Genomic DNA, 21,012 nt, shown 5'->3' with positions numbered 1-21,012 from the left:
GGACAGAGGGAAGGAATGCCTTCAGTGCAAGTAGGATCGCCCGCAGCTCCAGAAGGTTGATATGGAGCGGGGACTCCGCCGGAGACCAGAGGCCTCTGATCTCCGCCTCTCCCATGTGCCCCCCCAGCCCAGGAGGGACGCATACGTCACTACTACATGCTCCGGTTGGGGTAGGGAGAGGGATCTGCCGTTGACCCAATCTCGGTCCGTGAGCCACCACTGCAACTGTCTCGCAGTGCCCTCGGAGATCAGGACGTGGTCTGACAGGTTGCCCTGATGCTGGGCCCACTGAAACTTCAGGTCCCACTGCAGAGCCTGCATCCGCCACCTGGCGTGATGCACCAGAAGGATGCAGGAAGCCATCAGCCCCAGAAGCCGCAGCGTCAACCTGACCGAGACTCGGGATAAAGGCCGAAAGATCTGAATCAGAGCCTGAATATCCCGAACCCGCTGTTCGGGAGGATAAATCCGAAACTGCGCCGAGTCCAGAACCGCTCCGATGAAGAGGAGCTTCTGAGAGGGACACAGGTGTGACTTCGGCACATTGATGAAGAACCCCAGCAGGTGCAGGAGGTCGGCCATAGTCTGGAGGTGGCTGATGACTGTCTGGGGCGAGCCCGCCTTCAACAACCAGTCGTTGAGATCGGGAAAGACTGACATCCCTAATCTGCACAGCTGGACTGCGACCACCGCCATCACTTTCGTGAACACCTGAGGGGCGCTAGTAAGGCCGAAGGGGAGCACGGTAAACTGGAAGTGCTCGCAGCCTACCGTGAACCGCAGGTAACGCCGGTGGGCCGGCAGGACGGGGATGTGAAAATATGCATTCTCCAAGTTCAACGCTACAATCCAGTCTTCTGGGTCTAGGGCAGCTAAGACCTGAGCCAAAGTCAGCATCTTGAACTTCTCCTTCCGGAGGAAGCCGTTGATGTTCCGCAGGTCCAAGATAGGGCGTAGGCCCCCTTTGCCCTTCTTGGGAACCAGAAAGTAGTGGGAGTAACAACCACACCCTCTTCTGGCCCAGGAACAAGCTCGATGGCCCCCTTGGCCAAGAGGGCCGTAACTTCCTCTTGCAGAAGTTGCAAGTGATCCCCCGACAAGCGGTGGTACTGCGGTGGCATGGCTGGAGGGGTCGCCTCGAAGGGGAGGGAGTAGCCCCCTTCGGACGATTTACAGCACCCACCTGTCCGATATGATGGAGCGCCAGTGGAGGAGGTGATGGCAAACCCGGCCCCCACACTGGCGTCGAATGGGCCTGAAAGCTCGGACTAAGAAGGCTTTGAGGCGGATGCTGCGGGGGTGGATGTGAACTGGCCTCGCCGCTGTCCCCTGGCACCGCCACGGCGGTTACCACATCTGCCGCCGCGCTGGATGTTAGTCTGCGGCCCATGGCTGGCAGGACGTGAGGGGGTGCCACTTCCTTGGCCACGAAAGGAGCGAAAGGCAGAAGTTTGCTGGCGCTGGCCTGACAGGCCCAAGGACTTGGCCGTAACCCTGGAGTCCTTGAAACGCTCAGGCGCACTGTCTGCCTTGTCGGCAAAGAGGCGACGGCCATCAAACGGCATGTCCATGAGGGAATTCTGGACATCAGCCGAAAAGTTGGCGGACCTCAGCCAGGCGTGGCGCCGAACCTCCACCGTCGTGGAAATCACCCTGCCCAGTGAGTCCGTGGTATCCAGCCCACATCGGATAGAATACCGTGCTGCATCCCGCCCTTCTGCAAGAACTTGAGCGAATTTGACCTGGGCCTCATCCGGGCAAGCTGGCAGCACATCGGCGACCATGTCCCACAGAGAGTGGGTATAACGGCCCAAAAGGCAAGCGGTGTTAACCGACTGCAACCCCAAACTAAGTGAGGAGAACAGGTTCTTACCTAACTGCTCCTACCTTTTGGATTCCCAATCAGGTGGTGCAGTCGGGAATGCGGTCTGGGAGTTAACCAGGCTCTCGGGGGTGGGGTGGGTGGACAGGAAGCTTGGGTCACCAGGGGCCGTGCGGTGGCGCCTGGCCATGTTCCGATCTACAGGGGGACCTGTAGCGGGCCTGGACCAAGTGTCCAACAGAACGTCAGTAAGGGCCTCATTAAACGGCAGTAGAGGCTCCGAAGAGCTTGCCTGCAGTTTAAGGACCTCGGTGGGGAGGTTAGTCCTCACAGCCGCGACAGGGAGCTCAAGCCCCAAGGCCTTGGCAGCCCTTGTCAGCACCACGCTGTAAGCAGCCCCCTCCTCCGTAGCCACGGTAGGAGGGGAGACAAAGCCAGTGTCGGGCGCAGTGTCCAAACCACTGGCCTACCCTAGATCCACTGCCCAGTCCTGATACGACTGGCACTCTCGTGCCAGCGGGTTCTCAGACTCCTCCCAATCCCCCTCGCCTCCCATCTCCTGATAGTCAGGTTCAAAGGATGGGGCCGTATCATAGAAGAATTGCTCTTCTCTCGGCGTGGAATGCGGCGTCGAGCGACGCCGGTCCGACGCCGGATCCGGACCGAGGGAGGGACGGGGGACGACGTCGTCGGGGGCGACACCATGGGGGTCGGCGCCGGCGGAGGGGTCGTGAGGTCGACCAGTGGCGACCCAGATCCGGACCCGGTGGGTCCCTGCGGCGTCGGGACTGAAGTCGTCGACGGCACCGGGGCCGAAGCACCTGACGGCGACGGGGCCGAAGCACCCTGCCCGCTTGGGCTCCCAGTTGGCGCCGCGGGGCCCAAAGGCACCACACGGGATCCGATGGAGGAGAGAGCGAACACATGGCCATGAGGAAGGCATCGATATCCTCCGGTGTTGGGTTCAGCCCAGGGACTGGAGGGTGTGGAGCTGGCAGCGGCGCCTGGGGCTCCGGCGGAGCCATGTGGGTGGTGTCACCCGAACCCCCGGGCGCATCGCGCGAGCGTCGGGGGAGGTCGGAAGAGCGATGTCATCTCTTCGACTTCTTGTGCCTCTTACCTGAGGACTTGGAGCCCGACGAATGGTGTTGACTCGCCGAGCTGTGATGACCGTGGCCCCGCGACCGGTCCTTCGACCTCCTCCTCGACCTGGACCGTGAACGGCGCGGGGCCGATTGCCGGAGCTCAAGGCGCTTACGGGACCGCTCCTGCCTAGCCTTCGACATCAAGGCCCGGCACGACTTGTCGTCATGGTCAGCCCCAAGGCAATACAGGCACCGGCGATGGGGGTCGGTAACCGACATCAGTCGGTTGCAATCGGCACAGGGCTTGAACCTGGGCGTCCCTACCGGCACCAATTTATTTATTTATTTTATTTTATTTATTGGGCTTATTGAGCGCGACAGCTACCCAAAAAGGGTTTCCCGGCGCTATAAAAGATACTGAACCAGAGAGGCAGAAAAAGAGTAACAGGAGGAAAACAGGAAAGGTCACTGGTTGAAAAGCCAGGTCTTAATGGCTTTGCGGAAATAGAGGTAGCGAGTTTCAAGACAGAGAGATTGCGGGAGGGAGTTCCAAAGCTTCGGGCCTAGGAGAGAGAAGGATCTTCCTCCCATCCTCGCACGGTATGTTCTAGGGATACAGAAAAGGCCTTGAGTGGCAGATCTAAGGCATCGGGCAGGCGTGTAGGTATGCACGAGGGTTTGAAAGTATCTTGGTGTATTTCCCCATGTTATTCTGTGCATGAGGCAGAGAGTTTTAATTTTGCCCCTGTTGTCTATTTTTAGCCAGTGGAGCGCCTTTAGGTGACTGGACATGCAATCTCTCCTGTTGCATTTACCAAGCAGTCTGGCTGCAGCATTTTGTACCAGTTGGAGGCGTCTCATGACTGCCTGAGATGCCCCTAGGTGGAGGACATTACCATAGTCTAAACGGGAGGTAATTAGTGCGTTGATCACCGTCTTTTGATTGTCGTCCGGGAGCATCCATATGATTTTTCTGAGCCATCTCAGGATTGTGAAGCAGGTGGCTGCGAGCTTGTTGACCTGGTGCTCCATAGTTAGGCTGTTGTCAATGGTAGTGCCTAGATTGCGGACTTGTTGCGATGGAGTTGGCAGGGGGCCCATTTCGGATGGCCAATGTCTGGAATTCCAGAGGTCTTGATTGGGACCTACTACCAATACCTCTGTTTTGCTTCCATTTAGTTTAAGCATGTTTTTGCTCATCCAGGTGGAGATGTTCCTGAGGCCTGTCTGTAGGCGCGAAGGGAAGTCGAGGTTATCATTAGAGAGTGAGAATACGATTTGTGAATCGTCAGCGTATGTAAACATATTAAGACCAGCTGATTCAGCGATCTGGGCGAGCGGGGCTACAAACAGGTTAAAAAGCAGGGGGCTTGAAACCGATCCCTGTGGCACTCCATACGGGGAGAAATGGACACTAGATGCCGCAGTACTGGAGGAAATTTGAAATGTCCTGAGAGTCAGGAAGGATGCAATCCAGTCTAGTGCCTTTCCTTTTATGCCCATGTTGGAGAGAGAGGCGAGTAGTATGTTGTGGGAGATGGTGTCAAACGCCGCGCTGAGGTCGAGTAGAATCAGCGCAGCTGAGTCCCCCTTGTCGACCAGAAGGCGAAGATTTTCCACAACCCCAAGAAGTGTAGTCTCCGTCGAGAATCCGGTGCGAAAACCCGATTGGGAAGAGTGCAGGATGGCGTTTGCCTCTACGAAACTTGCGAGGTGTTCATGGACATGCTTCTCCAAGATTTTGGAGAGAGCAGGCAGGAGGGATATTGGACGGAAGTTTGACAGAATTTTGGGGTCAGACGATGGTTTTTTAAGAAGGGGTGAGACCATGGCATATTTCCAGGATTGCGGAACCTTAGCTGTGGAAAGGGATAGATTTAAGGTTTGACATAGCACGTCAAGTTGAGGAGTGTCCAGGAGTCTGAGTATTGAGATCGGGAGGGGGTCAGCAGGTGAACCAGATTTAACCTTCCCTAAGATGACACGCAGACCTTGGACATCGATCCCGGGCCAAGAGGTAAGTGGCGCAAAGGACAGATGAGGCTGGGCATAAGTGTCATCTGTGTTGGGGCCGGGGTTTTGCGCACTTTTGGATTGAGCTTGTTGTTGTATTGCTATATCCTGGTAGATTGTCTCAATCTTAGAAGTAAAATGTTTCGCCAGTTCCTCACACTGGAAACTGTTAAGAGGAGGAGGTTTGGCAGATGTATTTGCGCCTGCTAACTCTTTAACAAGATTAAAAAGAGTTTTCGACTTGTTGGTGGCTTCAGAGATAGATTTGGCTACATAGTTGGCCCTTGCTTTGTTACAGGCTTTATGATAGAGTTTGAGCTCGCTCTAATAGTGTGAGCTTGCAGCCGGGGAATAATCTTTCCTCCAAAAGGCGTTCTAAGCGTTTACATTTGGATTTGGAAGACTTCAGTTGGTCATTATACCATAAGGCAAGAGAGTTATGGGAAGTGGTTTTTTTGTGAGCTTTGGGCAGGCAAGTGTCCAAAGCACCGAGGAGCCATTTATTGATATTGGCGGCTACAGTCTCAATGTCTCTGGTGTCCAATAGTTCATCCAGCGGGGTAGCACTTAGGATGGACGTGAGATGGTTAATGTCCAGATTCTTCCAGTTTCTTTTGAAGGACTTACTTGTCCCGCTGGAAGGGCTGAGGGCCGTAGGGTCCATCAAATAGAATTTTGTTAGAAAGTGGTCTGACCATTCTAGGGGCAGAGCCTGTTGGCACTGTATCTGGGGAAGGCTGGAAAAATAGGGTCCAAGAGGTGGCCCCTTTTGTGTTTAGGGCCCGAGTTCCATAGAGTGAGATTCATGGCAGCCAGGTCATGTACTAAGTTGTTACCTGGTTTGTTTGTGGGGTCGTCGAAATGGATGTTTAGGTCACCAACAATAGATAGATTGTTGTGATTCACCCTTACTGAGGCGATCCAGTCCTCAAGTTGGGTGGCCCAAGGAAGAGTAGGGCCAGGTGGGCGGTATATCAGAAGACCTGTGAGGGTAAAGGACGGGTGGAGTCGAAGTTTAAAAAGGGCCGCCTCACGGGCAGGTAAGGGAATGGGGTCCAAAATACACTGCAGCGATTTTTTAAAGATGACTGCTATCCCACCTCCAATTCCAGTGGTTCTGTCTTTCCGAATGATGGCATAATTGGAAGGTAGGGCTTCAGCGATGTCTGGGCCGGAACTAGCATGAAGCCATGTTTCAGTGAGAAAAAGGGCATCTAGGGAGTTATCGGACAGAAGATCGAAAATGTCCCTTTTGTGTTTGCAGAGAGACCTGCAGTTGAGACTGCCAAGAAGCCATGAACGTGATGGCTTGTGGCCATTAAATCTGGGCTGACAGAACTGCGGGATGTCAAGATGGAAGTTGCATGCACAGCATGTGATACTGGTATTCCTGCGGTTAGATAGTATTTCACAGGTCTATCTCCAATAGTCTTACGACTCGAAACAGGATCAAAAAGATCGAAAAAGTTATCCAAAAAGTGACTAAGGAGTACTGCTTTTTCCAGATCTGCACTTGCTGGCGTGGAAAAAAGAACTGAAGTCAGCGCGCGAGGGCGGCGCCTAAGTACTCCGACGACGTCATTCCGGCACCAACAATGCCGACAACGGACGCGGAGCCACAAACAACGCCTACCGACGCGCAGGGGTGCTGCTAAGCAAAACTTTCTCGATCCAGTCTGACGCCTGGGGATATTCTAAGCTAAGGAATCTACCACTAACCTGTTTCTTTCAGATTATTACTTTGCATAGGACAGGAAAAAAAAATATGTATCAATGTATGTTTTTTCCTTTTCTTAGGATTCTGAACTTTCACTAGAGTATTCCAATCTAGGCCTAACTGTATAGATAGAGTTGGCGAAGACTGATGGGGTCATAGGGTGCCTATAAACAGAGGAGTGTTGGAATATTATTTACAAGTTTCATTGGTATGATACATTTGAGACGAATAATGCATCAGAGATTTTCTCAAATAAATTCTTAGGCAGACATTTAGTTGAATTAAAACTGGTAAAGGGATAAGTCATTTCTGGCAGGTTTAAAGGACTTTATGTCAAGCCACAGATTCAGCGTCTGCAGTGCTCAACAATTGAACTGTTCGTTGTATTTTCATGTAAGTGTATGTGGAAAGCTGAAGCCAGAACCTGTAAAAAAATATCCTTGTTATTGACCACAGGTTGTGAACCCCTAAAACTATTCCAAGATTTATTTCACTCTGAAACTCTAAAATATCTTTCTAACTTCATACATTGTCAAGGGACCTAAGACTATTAATTGAATAGAATGGTCACCGACTGAATTAGGAAAATCCAGAAATTTTGCTGAAACTTAGAAATTATTTTATCCCAAATTTCAGACTTTTGCTCAGATTTGCTGCCTACTTCCCTGGTATGGTGCTGTTTGTTCATATTTTGCACCATACCATGAAATTAGTACAAATGTTATAACACATCTTAATATCATGTCACCATCTCAAAAGTCATAAATAAGTTATTGCTTACTGTGATTCTCTTCATGTCCAACTGACGGAGCTGCAGCATGTGGCAGAGAATGGTTTGCTTGTACCATGACTCCTGAGCTATAGGATTGCCATCAAGGGTGATGTCCGAAAGGGACGTGGAATCGGAAAGGCACAGAATATCTTGAAAACTAAAAATAGAAAAAATATACATGCAAGTGAAATTAAATTGCAAATCTACTCATTTTTTAATTATGAATTTATTAAGTGTACAATCTTATTCACTACTCCACAAACGATTTCTACAAATATAAGGTGGAATATTTGTATTCACCTATGTTTTCTATGGTTAGTGTTTCAAGGCCATCCGGTCTGGTACAACCCAAGCTTGAACTGAAATAGATATGGCAATATTTGTCTGCATTTTGAGTGCTCCTGCAACAGAGACATTGGTAGTGCTCTGGAGTAATGATGTGAGAAGCTGCGCAGGAGTTCCCCTCCCTGCACCATAGAGAATCAGTGGAGGAGAAGGCATAAAGAGATCTGAGGATTTTAGTGGGATTGACACGAGGACTGATTATTAAAGGGACTTGGCAAAGAATGGATGGCCAACTGCAGATCCAATAGCTTTCTGAGGCGTGTAGGGATACTTACACAGATTGAAAAATAAATAGTTCGGGAATTCCAATAACAATTTAGCCATTTTGATAACCACAAGGAAAATACATAGATATTAGGTAGGATTAGATGAATTTAATAGAGTAAATGGGGATGTGTGATATAAAATATTCAAGGAATTTCTAATATTAACCGTGTTCTATATTATGACTACTGAGATTACTGTGATATTTACCATCATCCTGATACATAGGATTTATGTCCAAATAGTACTTTATATATAAACTCTATTTGCAAAATACCAACAGTTGTGTGTAGCTACTATTTCTAGGGGCCAGGAAAGTAATCTACATCCAAAAATGCCCCCTGCAGATCACAGTTACTCTGACAGGGAAGTCTGACTCTGAATGCGTCTTTTATGTTTTTTTATTTTCAGAAACCTTTATTAAGGAAAATCATGTCAGACACAATACACTGTGTAACACTGCGGCTCAAATCGACAAAGTACAGATCAAGTCAAGCATTTAGTACCAAGTAGACTACATCTTACAGCAAATGGGAAAACGTGAAGGTTAAAATCACAGCTCCACTACACAGAGGTCCCTCCCCTTCAAGGGGAACAGACATAAAATAACAACATCAGTGGGGAGTACTAAAAAAGCGGGGGGCCTATAGAAAAGGAGGAGGCAGTCACTGACCAGTGCCAGCCGCCGCCGCGGACACAGGGCCGGCGGGGAACGCAGGAGAGGCAGCGCCACTGGAATGGGAACGGGAAAGGAGATAGGTAACCAGAGGGCCCCAAATGTAAACAGGTCGGGACCTGGCATGCAATAAGTCCCAGAATTCCGATAGGAGAGTCTGGCACCGAGAGGCATCCTCCAGCAAAATCTCAGCTTTTGGAGCAGGCCGACGACCCCAACACATGGCCACCCTGCGCCTAGCAAGGACCAGCAGCATCGAAATCAGACGTCGAGCAGCATCAGGACAGAATTTTACGAAGCCAAGAAGGCACAGGGGAGGATCGGGGTGCACTGTGGTGCTAGTGATGTCAGAAATGGTGGAACACCCCACCCGCCAGAACTCAGAGACCTTAGGGCATAGTCACGCTAAATGGGCAAGGTCCGGGCAGGGGCAGCGCAACGCACACAATTGTCCCCAGGAATGAGTCCGAGCCTATGGATCTGCACTGGGGTGTGGTACAGCCTGTGCAAATACTTGAAATGGATCAGACGGAGCTGGTAGTTCGGTGACAGCTTTTTCGTATGGTTACAGCAGTATAGCCAGTCGGCCTGCGAAATGTCAATACCAAGATCGGCGTCCCATGCCTCCCACGCCCAATCCAAGGAAACAGGGGCAGACACTAGGGTGAGCACGTATAATTTGGTGACTAATTTGTGCGGCGACGGGGAAGTATATATGAAATCCAGGACCGGCATGGTGGGTGGGGGCTGAGGGAATGTGGGGTGCAGTTTCTGGCAAGTGGCACGTAGCTGATAGAATAAAAGCGTGTCCAGTGGCCCTGAGGAATCAGGAAGAGAGTAGAAGGTGTTCTCTTGGTAGAGATCCGCCACCGTCCTCAAACCCAACCGTGTCGCATGCCAGAAGGCTGAAGTGAGGAAAAATCTGGGTGGTTCACTATTAGCACAGAATTGGCAGAGAGCTGGGGTAGGCTGGAAAGCTGACTCAGGCCGGCCCAGGCCCACTGCAGCATCTCGACCGTGTCAACCTCCGCCCGAGGGCGCACAGCTGGCACAAACAAAGCCGTGGACAGAGGCCAGGGAGAAGCTACAACCGTCTCAACTGCAACGTGAGGCTGATAAGGGGTAGGGTGAATCCAAAATGCAGGAAACTGGCCTGGCACACACGGCATAGATCCTGAAATCAGGCGCGCTCATACCACCGGCAGACATGGGGAGAGTAAGGATATCATAAGCTACTCTTGGCTGTTTACCCGCCCAAACGAGTGAAATGATTAGGGAGCGTAATTTGCAATAGAAATGAGAAGTGAGAGGAATAGGGATGTTCAAAAACAGGTAGAGAAATTTAGGAAGGACCACCATTTTGGCGATTGGGATTCGGCCCACCACAGATAGCGGAAGCCGGCTCCACAATGGAATCCTAGATTCCAGCCAGTCAACCGCACACCCGAAGTTAGACCTCCACAGTTCGTCCAGATCCCTACTCAGCCAGATGCCCAAATAGCGCGTGGGGCCAGAAGCCCACACGAACGGAAAGTCAGGTGGGAATGGCGAGGTGGCATCCATCAAGGGGAATAGAACAGACTTACTCCAGTTTACCTCAATGCCGGAGAGCCCGCAAAAACATATGATTTCCCGGACCAAGGGGCTGAGGTTCTCCTGAGGTTGACGAATGCTTAGGGTAACATCGCCCGCGTACATTGAGACGAGCAGGGAGCGGGACGAGAAGCCTTATCCCCTGTTAGTGTGGTGCTGCCGAAGCCTGGCAGCCAGGGGCTCCATTGGGATGGTAAAGAGTAAGGGTGATAACGGGCACTCCTGACGTGTGCCACAAGCAATACTAATAGGGTCGGAGACCTGACCATTAATACGGAGTCGTGCCGAGGGATTGGTGTAAAGGAGTTTAACCATCCGCGGAAAAATTTCGATGAAGCCCATACGTGGCAAGATGTAAAATAAAAAGGGCCACTCCAGCGTATCGAACGCCTTTGTAGCATCCAACAGGGCAGCCACAGCTGGTAGGTTAGGATTAATTTGATGCAAATCTGAGTGAGCAGCGATAGCACCCCACAAACCCAACCACAGGAGGCGCAGCTTATAAGGGAAAGAAGGGACCAGTGGAGCACCATGCTTACCAACAGTAGATGACCAATGATCGTAAACAGAACGAAGCTTGAAGCACAATGCCATGTCAGTCAAGACTTGTGGAAACAGTACTAATAAAACATACAATGATGGACTGAAACCCTCTCCCCCGTAGAGGGGCAGAGAGCCCCAGGACAAGCAGCGCGGAAGTATAGATGTAGTGGCCATCAGCCCGGTGAAATAAGCAGCCAGGAGCAAAGTGCGGTGTCTAGGAAAGGACATGTGCAGGCAATACAGAAAAACCAAACTATGCAATATAAAAACTTCATCCCACTCAGGAGAAGAAACCCCCCCGCAATCCCACCAAGCCCACCCAACACCCCCTCCCCGAACCACAGCAGGCATGACAATGCTCCACCCATCATCCCGATCAAACCCCCCCAACAGGAATGACTCAGAGCAAAAAACAGAAAGACCCCCAACCCTACTCCCACTCCAACGCCCCAATCAGGCTGAGACACCAACCCACCCCACCCCAGGGACCCACAACGAGGAAGGGGAAAAACAGTTGTGCAGGTGAGAATCATCCCGTGAGGGCATGGCAGGGCTAGGCATACACCCCTGCGAAAAAGCAGGGTGGCCAAGCTTGGGTAGAATCAGGCATCACATAAACAAGGGAAAGCGACAACACACATTAAATAGCACTTTAATCATTGTCACTGAGGCGGTCCGTAGCCGCAGATGGGGATTGAGACGGTGGTGGCCGGGATGATTTGTCGACCTTCTGGGCGAACGCCAGTGCCTCCCGAGCATCAGGGAAGACAAGGGTCTTTGCACCCTGGCGGACTCTGAGCTTTACCGGATAAGCCAGGGAGTATGGGACCTCGTCTTTCTGTAGGATTCGTTTAGCAGTAAGGAATTCCTGCCGGCCCGCCTGTACAGTTGAGGTGTAGTCTGGGAAGAAGGAGACGGTGTTGCCCTGGTGGATGATGGAGCACCTGTCCCGTGCAGCTCCAAGTATGGCGTTGTGGTCCCGGAAATTAAGCAGTTTAGCGATGATGGGGCGTGGGGGCAGACTGGGACGAGGACCAAGGGAGCGGTGCACACGCTCCACAATGAAAACAGAGGAGAGGACATTGCCGAAAAGTTCTTTGACCAGGGTCTCTAAAAAAGTCCTCCATACGGGAGATGTTGGTCAACTCCGGAAGGCCCGTTATGCGGAGGTTGCTCCGGTGAGAACAGGCCTCCAAATCCTCATTTTTCTCACGGATAACCGCCAAAATCGTATCCATTTGCAGCAGACGGTCCTCAGTGGTGGCATCTTCTGCATCGGAGACCCGGAATTCTACATGTAACAGGCGGTTGTCGTGAGTATCCACACAGGCTTTCACTGAGTCCAGGCTGGCCGATAACTGGTCCAACTGGGTGGCGATGACAGTGACAGTCGACTTAACTTCCAGCATGATCGCCTTCAGGTCGTCGTCTCGGGAGGGGGGCACCTCCATGGTAACAGCGGTCTCCTCCCCCCCCCCCTCAGCACTGGAGCCCTCCTGGCGGGAAGGCCTGCGGAGATCGAAGGCGATCTTAGGCTGCTTCGGGTCAGATTTTCCCATGGAAAAGAAGGCTGTCAGTTGACCAGCACGCCAATGATGAGGGCCGGGCAGGGTCAAAAATGCGCAACCTTCGTTGAGGGCCTCCAGCACAGCAGCGTGAAGGAGTATAGTCTTGCGGCCAAGGCGACCAGAGGGCGAAGGGGGAGAAAACAGCGCCCCCCGCAACAGAATCAATGCAGATAGCGTCCACACCCAGAGGGTAGACGGGCAGGATGAGAGGCACCAGCGAGGGCAGCGGCCGGCAACAGGCAGCATCAGAAACAAGCAGGGACCCCAGTGCGGGGGAGCGACCAACAACCAACGCGTGGGTCCCCCAGGCGAAAGGAGAGCAAGAGGGAGGACGCTGGACCCACACGGCAGATCCAGAGATGGCGACCCACCGTCAATGGGCAGGCTCCATCGGCCACCAGGCAAGAAGGAAGCGGTGGGTGAGGGCACCCCAGCCCATAGAGTACGCAGCGGGCAGGGGAGAGCCCCACCAAACAAGCAGGTAGGGTCCCCCTCCTCCTAGCAGCCTCTGGGGGACCCCCAATACACCCCACGCCAACAGCAGGAGAAGGAGGGCGCCATGTGCGGGAGGGGCCCAGCGGGGGCCTCAGCGTCCGACAGGAGGCAACCAGGAGGCAGGCGTAGGTCCAACTCGACGCAGCAGCCAAGAGTCAGCAGCAGCAAGGCCCAGCAGGTTAGGGTCCCCAGCCGCCCCAGCAAACACAGAATCCAGGAGGTAATGCGGTCGGGGATGATCAGGCCCACAGCACCAGGGGGCCGGGTGGCAGAGCTCCAGATTGGCGTGGGGCAGAGATGGCCGCCCGAAAGGTCCCGTCCCGGTCAGGTGACAGCGCGGAGCGAGCGGGGGGCATACAGCACTCAGCGGGGCAGGGCTGGCGTCAGCGGCCGCCGGTGAAGATGGCCAGTGGAAGGCAGGGCAAATTATCGGCAGCAAGGCCGCACTGCCCGGACCCGGTGGTGCGGCCCGCGGACCCCGAACCACGCCGGTAAACACCCCCGAGGCGGCGCCACTCACCGGGTAACTTGCTGGAAGGATCTTCGGTCCCGGCCTGCAGCGGGCGGCGCAAGAAGCCCGCACGGCCCGTGGGAGCATTGTTGCGGCCCACGCGGGAGGCAAGGCACAGGCCCTGAACTGCTCTCAGTGATGTGTTCCCTGCTGTCCAGTCGATAAGAAGTGCGGAGACTGCTCAGGACGGTCCCGGAAATTAAGCAGTTTAGCGATGATGGGGCGTGGGGGCAGACCGGGACGAGGACCAAGGGAGCGGTGCACACGCTCCACAATGAAAACAGAGGAGGGGACATTGCCGAAGAGTTCTTTGACCAGGGTCTCTAAAAAAGTCCTCCATACGGGAGATGTTGGTCGACTCCAGAAGGCCCGTTATGCGGAGGTTGCCCCGGTGGGAACAGGCCTCCAAATCCTCATTTTTCTCACGGATAACCGCCAAAATCGTATCCATTTGCAGCAGACGGTCCTCAGTGGCGGCATCTTCTGCATCGGAGACCCGGATTTCTACATGTAACAGGCGGTTGTCGTGAGTATCCACACAGGCTTTCACTGAGTCCAGGCTGGCCGATAACTGGTCCAACTGGGTGGCGATGCCAGTGACAGTCGACTTAACTTCCAGCATGATCGCCTTCAGGTCGTCGTCTCGGGGGGGGCACCTCCATGGTAACAGCGGTCTCCCCCCCCCCCTCAGCACTGGAGCCCTCCTGGCGGGAAGGCCTGCGGAGATCGAAGACGATCTTAGGCTCCTTCGGGTCAGATTTTCCCATGGAAAAGAAGGCTGTCAGTTGACCAGCACGCCAATGATGAGGGCCGGCACACGTGGGCGGGCAGGGTAAAAAATGCGCAACCTTCGTTGAGGGCCTCCAGCACAGCAGCGTGAAGGAGTATAGTCTTGCGGCCAAGGCGACCAGAGGGTGAAGGGGGAGAAAACAGCGGCCCCCGCAACAGAATCAATGCCGGGCAGATAGCGTCCACACCCAGAGGGTAGACGGGCAGGATGAGGGGCACCAGCGAGGGCAGCGGTCGGCAACAGGCAGCATCAGAAACAAGCAGGGACCCCAGTGCGGGGGAGCGACCAACAACCAACACGTGGGTCCCCCAGGCAAAAGGAGAGCAAGAGGGAGGACGCTGTACCCACACGGCAGATCCAGAGATGGCGACCCACCGTCAATGGGCAGGCTCCATCGGCCACCAGGCAAGAAGGAAGCGGTGGGTGAGGGCACCCCAGCCCATAGAGTACGCAGCGGGCAGGGGAGAGCCCCACCAAACAAGAAGGTAGGGTCCCCTCCTCCTAGCAGCCTCCGGGGGACCCCCAATACACCCCACGCCAACAGCAGGAGAAGGAGGGCGCCAGGTGCGCGAGGGGCCCAGCGGGGGCCTCAGCGTCCGACGGGAGGCAACCAGGAGGCAGGCGTAGGCCCAACTCGACGCAGCAGCCAAGAGTCAGCAGCAGCAAGGACCAGCAGGTTAGGGGCCCCAGCCGCCCCAGCAAACACAGAATCCAGGAGGTAATGCGGTCGGGCGTGGATGATCAGGCCCACAGCACCAGGGGGTCCGGTGGCAGAGCTCCAGATTGGCGTGGGGCAGAGATGGCCGCCTAAAAGGTCCAGTCCCGGTCAGGTGACAGCGCGGAGCGAGCGGGGGGCACCAGCAGTATCGCCCCTAAGGACTATGGTAAATGTAGTTACGTGTTCCGCGATGCATCCTCTTTCGATTCTCTGCTATCTTCGCTGTCTTCGCCATCCCTGGTGTGTGAGTAGTGTGCGACCCCACCCCCAATTGTAATGTTAAAGCTCCCTCGAGCAGTTGGCTGACGAGCCTGGGACCCCGCACCTACGCGCCTGAGTGGTACTAAACCTGGCAGATATTTGGCAGCCACCGGCAACCCCAGAACACGGCCTATCCCTGCTGACGAGGGGTGATACCCTGAAACACGTGTCCAGGGATGGCAAAGACAGCGAAGATAGCAGAGAATCGAAAGAAGATGCATCGCGGAACACGTAACTACATTTACCATAGTCCTTAGGGGCGATACCGCTGGTGTGTGAGTAGTGTGCGACCCCACCCCCAATTGTAATGTTAAAGCTCCCTCGAGCAGTTGGCGGACGAGCCTGGGACCCCGCACCTACGCGCCTGAGTGGTACTAAACCTGGAAGATATTCGGCAGCCACCGGCAACCCCAGAACACGGCCTATCCCTGCTGACGAAGGATGATACCCCGAAACACGTGTCCAGGGATGGCGAAGACAGCGAAGATAGCAGAGAATCGAAAGAAGATGCATCGCGGAACACGTAACTACATTTACCATAGTCCTTAGGGGCGATACCTCTGGGTTGTGAGTAGTGTGCGACCCCACCCCCAATTCTAATTGTTGTTAATGTGTATCCATTTTCCAAACAAAACACTATTATATCTATCCCAAAAAGGTTCTAATAGCAAAATATTCTCCATCAAAAATTGAAATGCACTCCTTGCAGCCCTGCACAACATTTTAAAAATGTTTGTGGTGCACCTGCCCCTTCTAGGGTCACCAGAGGAAAAACAAAATATTATTTCCAAGAACATTATATGGTGCTCCCAAGCTACTGCAGTGAATGTGAAATGAGTGGCTACTCTGCTCATTTTACATTCACTTTTTTTTTGGGCTTTTAAAATTTATATGGGGATGTGGCATGCGGTCACGTTCCTGGCCCCTCTATAAGCCCCAGGGACCTCCTTCCCCAGGTCAAATTTCTTTTTGTAAGAGTAGGTGGGTGAAGGGTTCCCCTCCCAGAGCCACTTAAGGGCCCTAGGAATGGGCCCTATTACCCGAGGCCGATATGTGGTTTTTGCGGAGGGTGCGGTTCCCTACCCTCACCAAGCCTCCTATGTGCCCGAGTAGCCCATCCCCCAGGGACTAAGCATTTTTTGTGGCAGGGCGTGTGGGGCCCCAATCACCTTCCATCCATTGGCCCTGAGAATCCCATCCCTTAGGGCCAATGGAAGCAGTGCTTCAGGGACCCAAACGCTTAGGACACTGTATTTCCCTGCCTGCAAAAAAGCAAGTAAGGAGAACGTAAACTTCCTGCCAATGCTCTTGAAGGGAATTCAGCTGCTTACGCTGGGCTGGAACAAACAGATGGAGCGCACTCCCACTGCACTGCACCGCATGGAGGAGGAGCCGGCAGGGGCCACAGTTGAGCACTGGGGCTACACGGAACTTAGTATTGTAGACCCGGGGAATGGGGTCCATTGAGACTGTTAATGGCCCGAGTAAAACCACATGCCCTCTCCACTAATAAAGAATGTGACCCCGGGGGATGAGGTCCCTCGGGCCTCTACAAAGTGCGAGGCGCCCTACCCTAAAGATTACATTTTGGCATACCTCCGCAGACTGGCCACTGAAAACAACAAAGGTTAAAGTAGCATTATTGTCAGGAATTGCAATAATTGGTTACTTTACATTCAACAAACAACCATAGAAATTCAATGAAAAGGCCGACGGTTAATGGGATGTTATAGTAACGTGAAAATGTCAGTTAAAACATGCTATTTTAAACAAACAAAACCACTGAAAACCACTGAAATGTACCAGCTATAGTTATCTCAAGTAACTGTAACTCTTGCCCTAAAGTAACTATAACTCTCTTGCTCAACATGCACTATTACCTCACACATTAAACCACTCAAGACATGTTCTATGACATTATTGATAAAGTCACTGCAACTACTGAAATGACATAATTGATAACAACACTGTGCATGGCAGGAGGAATAATGTACATTTTCAGGTACCTGAATCACTGCCGTTTTTAAATGTCTGTATTCAACAAAGCTACCAAGTGTGGTGGACCCAAGTTGTGTGATATCTTCATCCAGTTTTGTATTTTTTGATTAACAACTCTGTGACTTGTAGTTTTTGAAGTTAGCAAAATAAGAAATGGATTGTAAATGACAACATATACAAATGATGGAGTTCCAGTGAAGGGGTACTAAGTACCCAACAGGAAGGGATGGAGTGTGCTTGACAGAACTGAAACTAGTGACTGCGGTGGTGAGAGGGGAGGAGTGGAGAGGGTTAGAGGGTAAATCAGAAACAGGTGGCCCTTTTTAAGCCTGTTGCAAAGCTGCAGGGAAATCTATATTGGTAAGATTGTCCACAGGAGCATGAGAACTGCTTTCCAGATGTGACTATAAATCTAATGGAGATGTCTGACTGAGGAAAGGGAATATGATAATAGAGGATACAATAAAAGCCACAAATAGGCAAATCAGTTCACTCTATGACATCACAGGCATTGTCTCAAGTCTTGGTCTTAAAACTGACTGAACACTGCTATTGAGAGTGGTGGTCTGATTAGCTCAATGGGGAAACTTAAGACTACAACACCCAGAATGCATTATGTGACCATATTAAAGCTCATAACAGGAAATATTGTCCGTGTTGACATGAAATGAGGGGCCACTGTATCAAGAGCTCAAAGTGCAAGGAACACAGCAGTAGCAGTGGTGATTGAGTTAATACAAAAACAAGTTTAAAAGACTAGTATTTATAAAAGAATCAACTTTGCTGAAAAGGTTAATTAACCAGCTGGTTACGGTGTGAATTCAGAGAACTGAGTGAAAACAACTTATGCTGAAAGAGAGACAGGACTCAATAAAAGACAGATACTAAATGGTATTACCCACTGGCACTGCAAATGCAGAGGTGCAAATGGGGGAACGTTTTCTTGAACTGACTGTGTTGCAGGGATTCTGCTCAGGAACAGAACTATGCTTGGGACCATAGAACATCAGTATGTGGGGACTGAGTCACCATACCACCTTAGTGTCTATGAGCAGCAGGCCAACTAGCTATAGTGCCTCACTTGTCCTCCTAACCTTACCAGAGAGACAAGTGAGTTGGCACCCCAGAACACAACACTCTTGACCCTCTCAGGGATCGCAGTAACAGGACACACCCTTTAGTTCTCTCACTCATACTTGTCCACAATAAGATAAACAAGAGACACAAAAGAAGTTTAGAATATTTATTTAATCTATTGTGCTCTAAGATGCAGTATTAGTGCCACAATTCGGAAACAAATGCATAATAATAATGTTGCTAGCATGGTTAACAAACCGTATACCATAAAAAAACAGGGCATGTTATAAGACAGATTTGCCTAAACCCCTTTCCACTTCCTAATAAAGTGGCGGACCTCGTACCTTAGCATACACAGATGGACGTTGGCACAGCACTCCCTGTCCAAGAACTCTCGCTCAGTGTGTTTTCTTAAACTCTTCTTCTCAGTTATATAACAAAACGTGTGTGTCCAGTGTGTCCACAAACAGCAGCTTGATTTGAATGATTTGATTAATAGATTTGTAAAGCGCATCTATGCCCAAGGGCGTCTTGGTGCTGGAATTGGCAGGAACGCTGAAGTTTGACAAGATCTGGTGATACTAATACAATATATGAACAAGTCAGTTGGCGAATAACCAAGTTGTCAGCAGTCTTCTGAATGACATGAGCGACCTGCTGCTCTTTATCCGGATTGGTAACCGGATCCAGGTCTTCGCTGTCCCTAATAGGAAGCTTAAGCCCCCCCCCCCCAGCGAACCTGCTTATACCTGGGTATTACTAGTAGTTGTGAATGAGCTGACCTTAAATTTCTGGCTTGCATATACCTTTTAAGATGTGTCCTCAGATACAGTGGTCCTTTACACTGCAGGGCCTTATATGCTAGCCATTGTGATTTAAATGTAATTCGTTTTCCACTGGGAGCCAGTGGAGGTCTCTCAATCTATGGAAATGTAGCTGCATTCTCGTGTAATGTCTAGGTGCTAGTGTCTGACCAGAGAGAATAACAAGAGGCTTAGTTGGTTGCCCTTGTCTAGAGTTTTCAGACTAAATGCCAGGAAAAGAATGAAATACGAAAACATATGCAGGTTCCATGTGAAAGTACAATGTGGCACAAAAGCAAGCATATTTATATAGCAACATGTGCACAAAGAAATGCAGCCTACAATGTGCACAACTAGGCTAACATAGAGAAACTACAATGGGCCATGCAGGAAACACACAACTGCTGCAAAAGGCAATTTGTTGGAGGATGTGTGTGACGTCTGCAACTAAAAAGCTAATATAGAAGATGTGCCATTTAGAGTCATTAATTTGGAAGGTACTCCACCAATTTCATAAACAATATTTGGCTATGTCAAAATGCAGTTTCAACGTGAAAACCTTACCCAACCCTTGATAACTGTGAAGTATGCACCAAGCTTTTTCCCAGAAAAATGGTAAGAATTTTACTCAACAATAAAGCAATATCAAAGTAAAAAAACTATAATAAAAGTACAAGCAGTTTTAGTAAAATAAACAAGAATAGAATAAACAAAATAAGTCAGAAATGGTTAGAACACACTTATGGGTACCAGAGAGATGATTTTTTAAGGTCTGGATTCCAGAAAATGTCAAGCAAATCAATGGAGGGAGTAAGCCTTGGTGGCTCACCCCAATTATGATACCTTAGCACTTTTCTATCTCTCAAAGTCCTCCAGGAGGCAAGTTAGGATGCTGTAACTAACAGGGGCTCCATGAGATAAGACATGTCTTCTCTGCAGTCCAGTAATAGCCTCAAACTTTGCTAGAAATACTTGCGAGACAATTTGTGACTTTTTTTAGGGGATCCTGGGAGCCATGTTGTGGTTTGCCATAGGACAAACATTTTCTAAAACACATTCTTGTGGTGGTGATGGTAAAATAGATTAAGAGTAGTCTGGCTCAACCACTCTCTCCTCATAGAATGCCCTGCAAGGTCCCATAGAGTAACTTCCAACTGGTCAGCTCATTCTTTTACAAAGAAGTACTACTCTAGCTAGAAAGAAATCAGCTTTCCTGGCTGCTGCGCCTTGGACATAGGGAAAAGCAGGTTTATGCCTCAGTTCTCCTTAAGGCAGACAATTGACACCAGACAGCATGCATACATCATGTGCTAGTTCTGTATGTCCCTTCCGAAGTCAAGTTTTCTTCTAATTAGCTATTCATGCACATTAGCTAATCATGGGTGACATCTCGTGATCCACTCCAAACAGAATTACCATAGTCCAGCCAACCCATTTTCACAGTAGTTCCCCTTGCCTTCATTCCCTCATGCAAATCACAATATTTTGTTCAAGATATCATGAGCTTAGTTCTTGGGCTCAGAACTTGAAAGCTCCACCCAGGGCTTACCTTCTGGAAATGAGGATCCACACTTGGCTCACTGACTGCTCTGAAAATAGGTTTGCACTTAAATGGAGCCAGAAACTTACATCTGGGGAGATTCCAGGTACAAAGGCCTTCTTCACAGTAACCCCTGTTTTAACATGAACATCTCAAAGCGAGGCCTCAGATATGGATCTTTCTGTACTACCTGTTTCTTCCACTTACCATTCTTATCAAATGGGAAAGCATGATGGGTGCACTTACATATTAAATTGTATGTATCACATAGGAGACATTTTTCAACTTGGGGATACAAGTGACAGAGACAACTCAAGTTGCTCACTCTGTCCCAGGAAACACACTTATGGAAAACATTCCCTTTGTTGATACCAAGCAGTAACAATTCCACATTATAATGGAATTCCTTATTTCTTCAGCT

The 21,012-nt window shown here is 50.9% G+C and overlaps 1 protein-coding gene across 3 annotated transcripts in view; it reads right to left on the bottom strand.

Annotated features, from left to right (window-relative positions):
• Nucleotides 1-21,012, bottom strand: part of LRRC49 (leucine rich repeat containing 49) — a 1,030,711-nt gene that overhangs the window by 414,299 nt on the left and 595,400 nt on the right. For all 3 annotated transcript variants that reach the window (XM_078684608.1, XM_078684609.1, XM_078684610.1), the window contains one exon: nucleotides 7,419-7,566. In XM_078684608.1, the coding sequence (XP_078540734.1) occupies nucleotides 7,419-7,566 (148 nt within the window). The remainder of the gene's footprint in view (nucleotides 1-7,418; nucleotides 7,567-21,012) is intronic.

The sequence above is a fragment of the Lissotriton helveticus genome, chromosome 3_2, assembly GCF_964261635.1.
Source record: "Lissotriton helveticus chromosome 3_2, aLisHel1.1, whole genome shotgun sequence".
NCBI classification, from domain to species: Eukaryota; Metazoa; Chordata; class Amphibia; order Caudata; family Salamandridae; genus Lissotriton; species Lissotriton helveticus.
The sequence above is the reverse complement of the archived record's forward strand: the minus strand, read 5'-3'. Positions and strand labels throughout refer to the sequence as shown.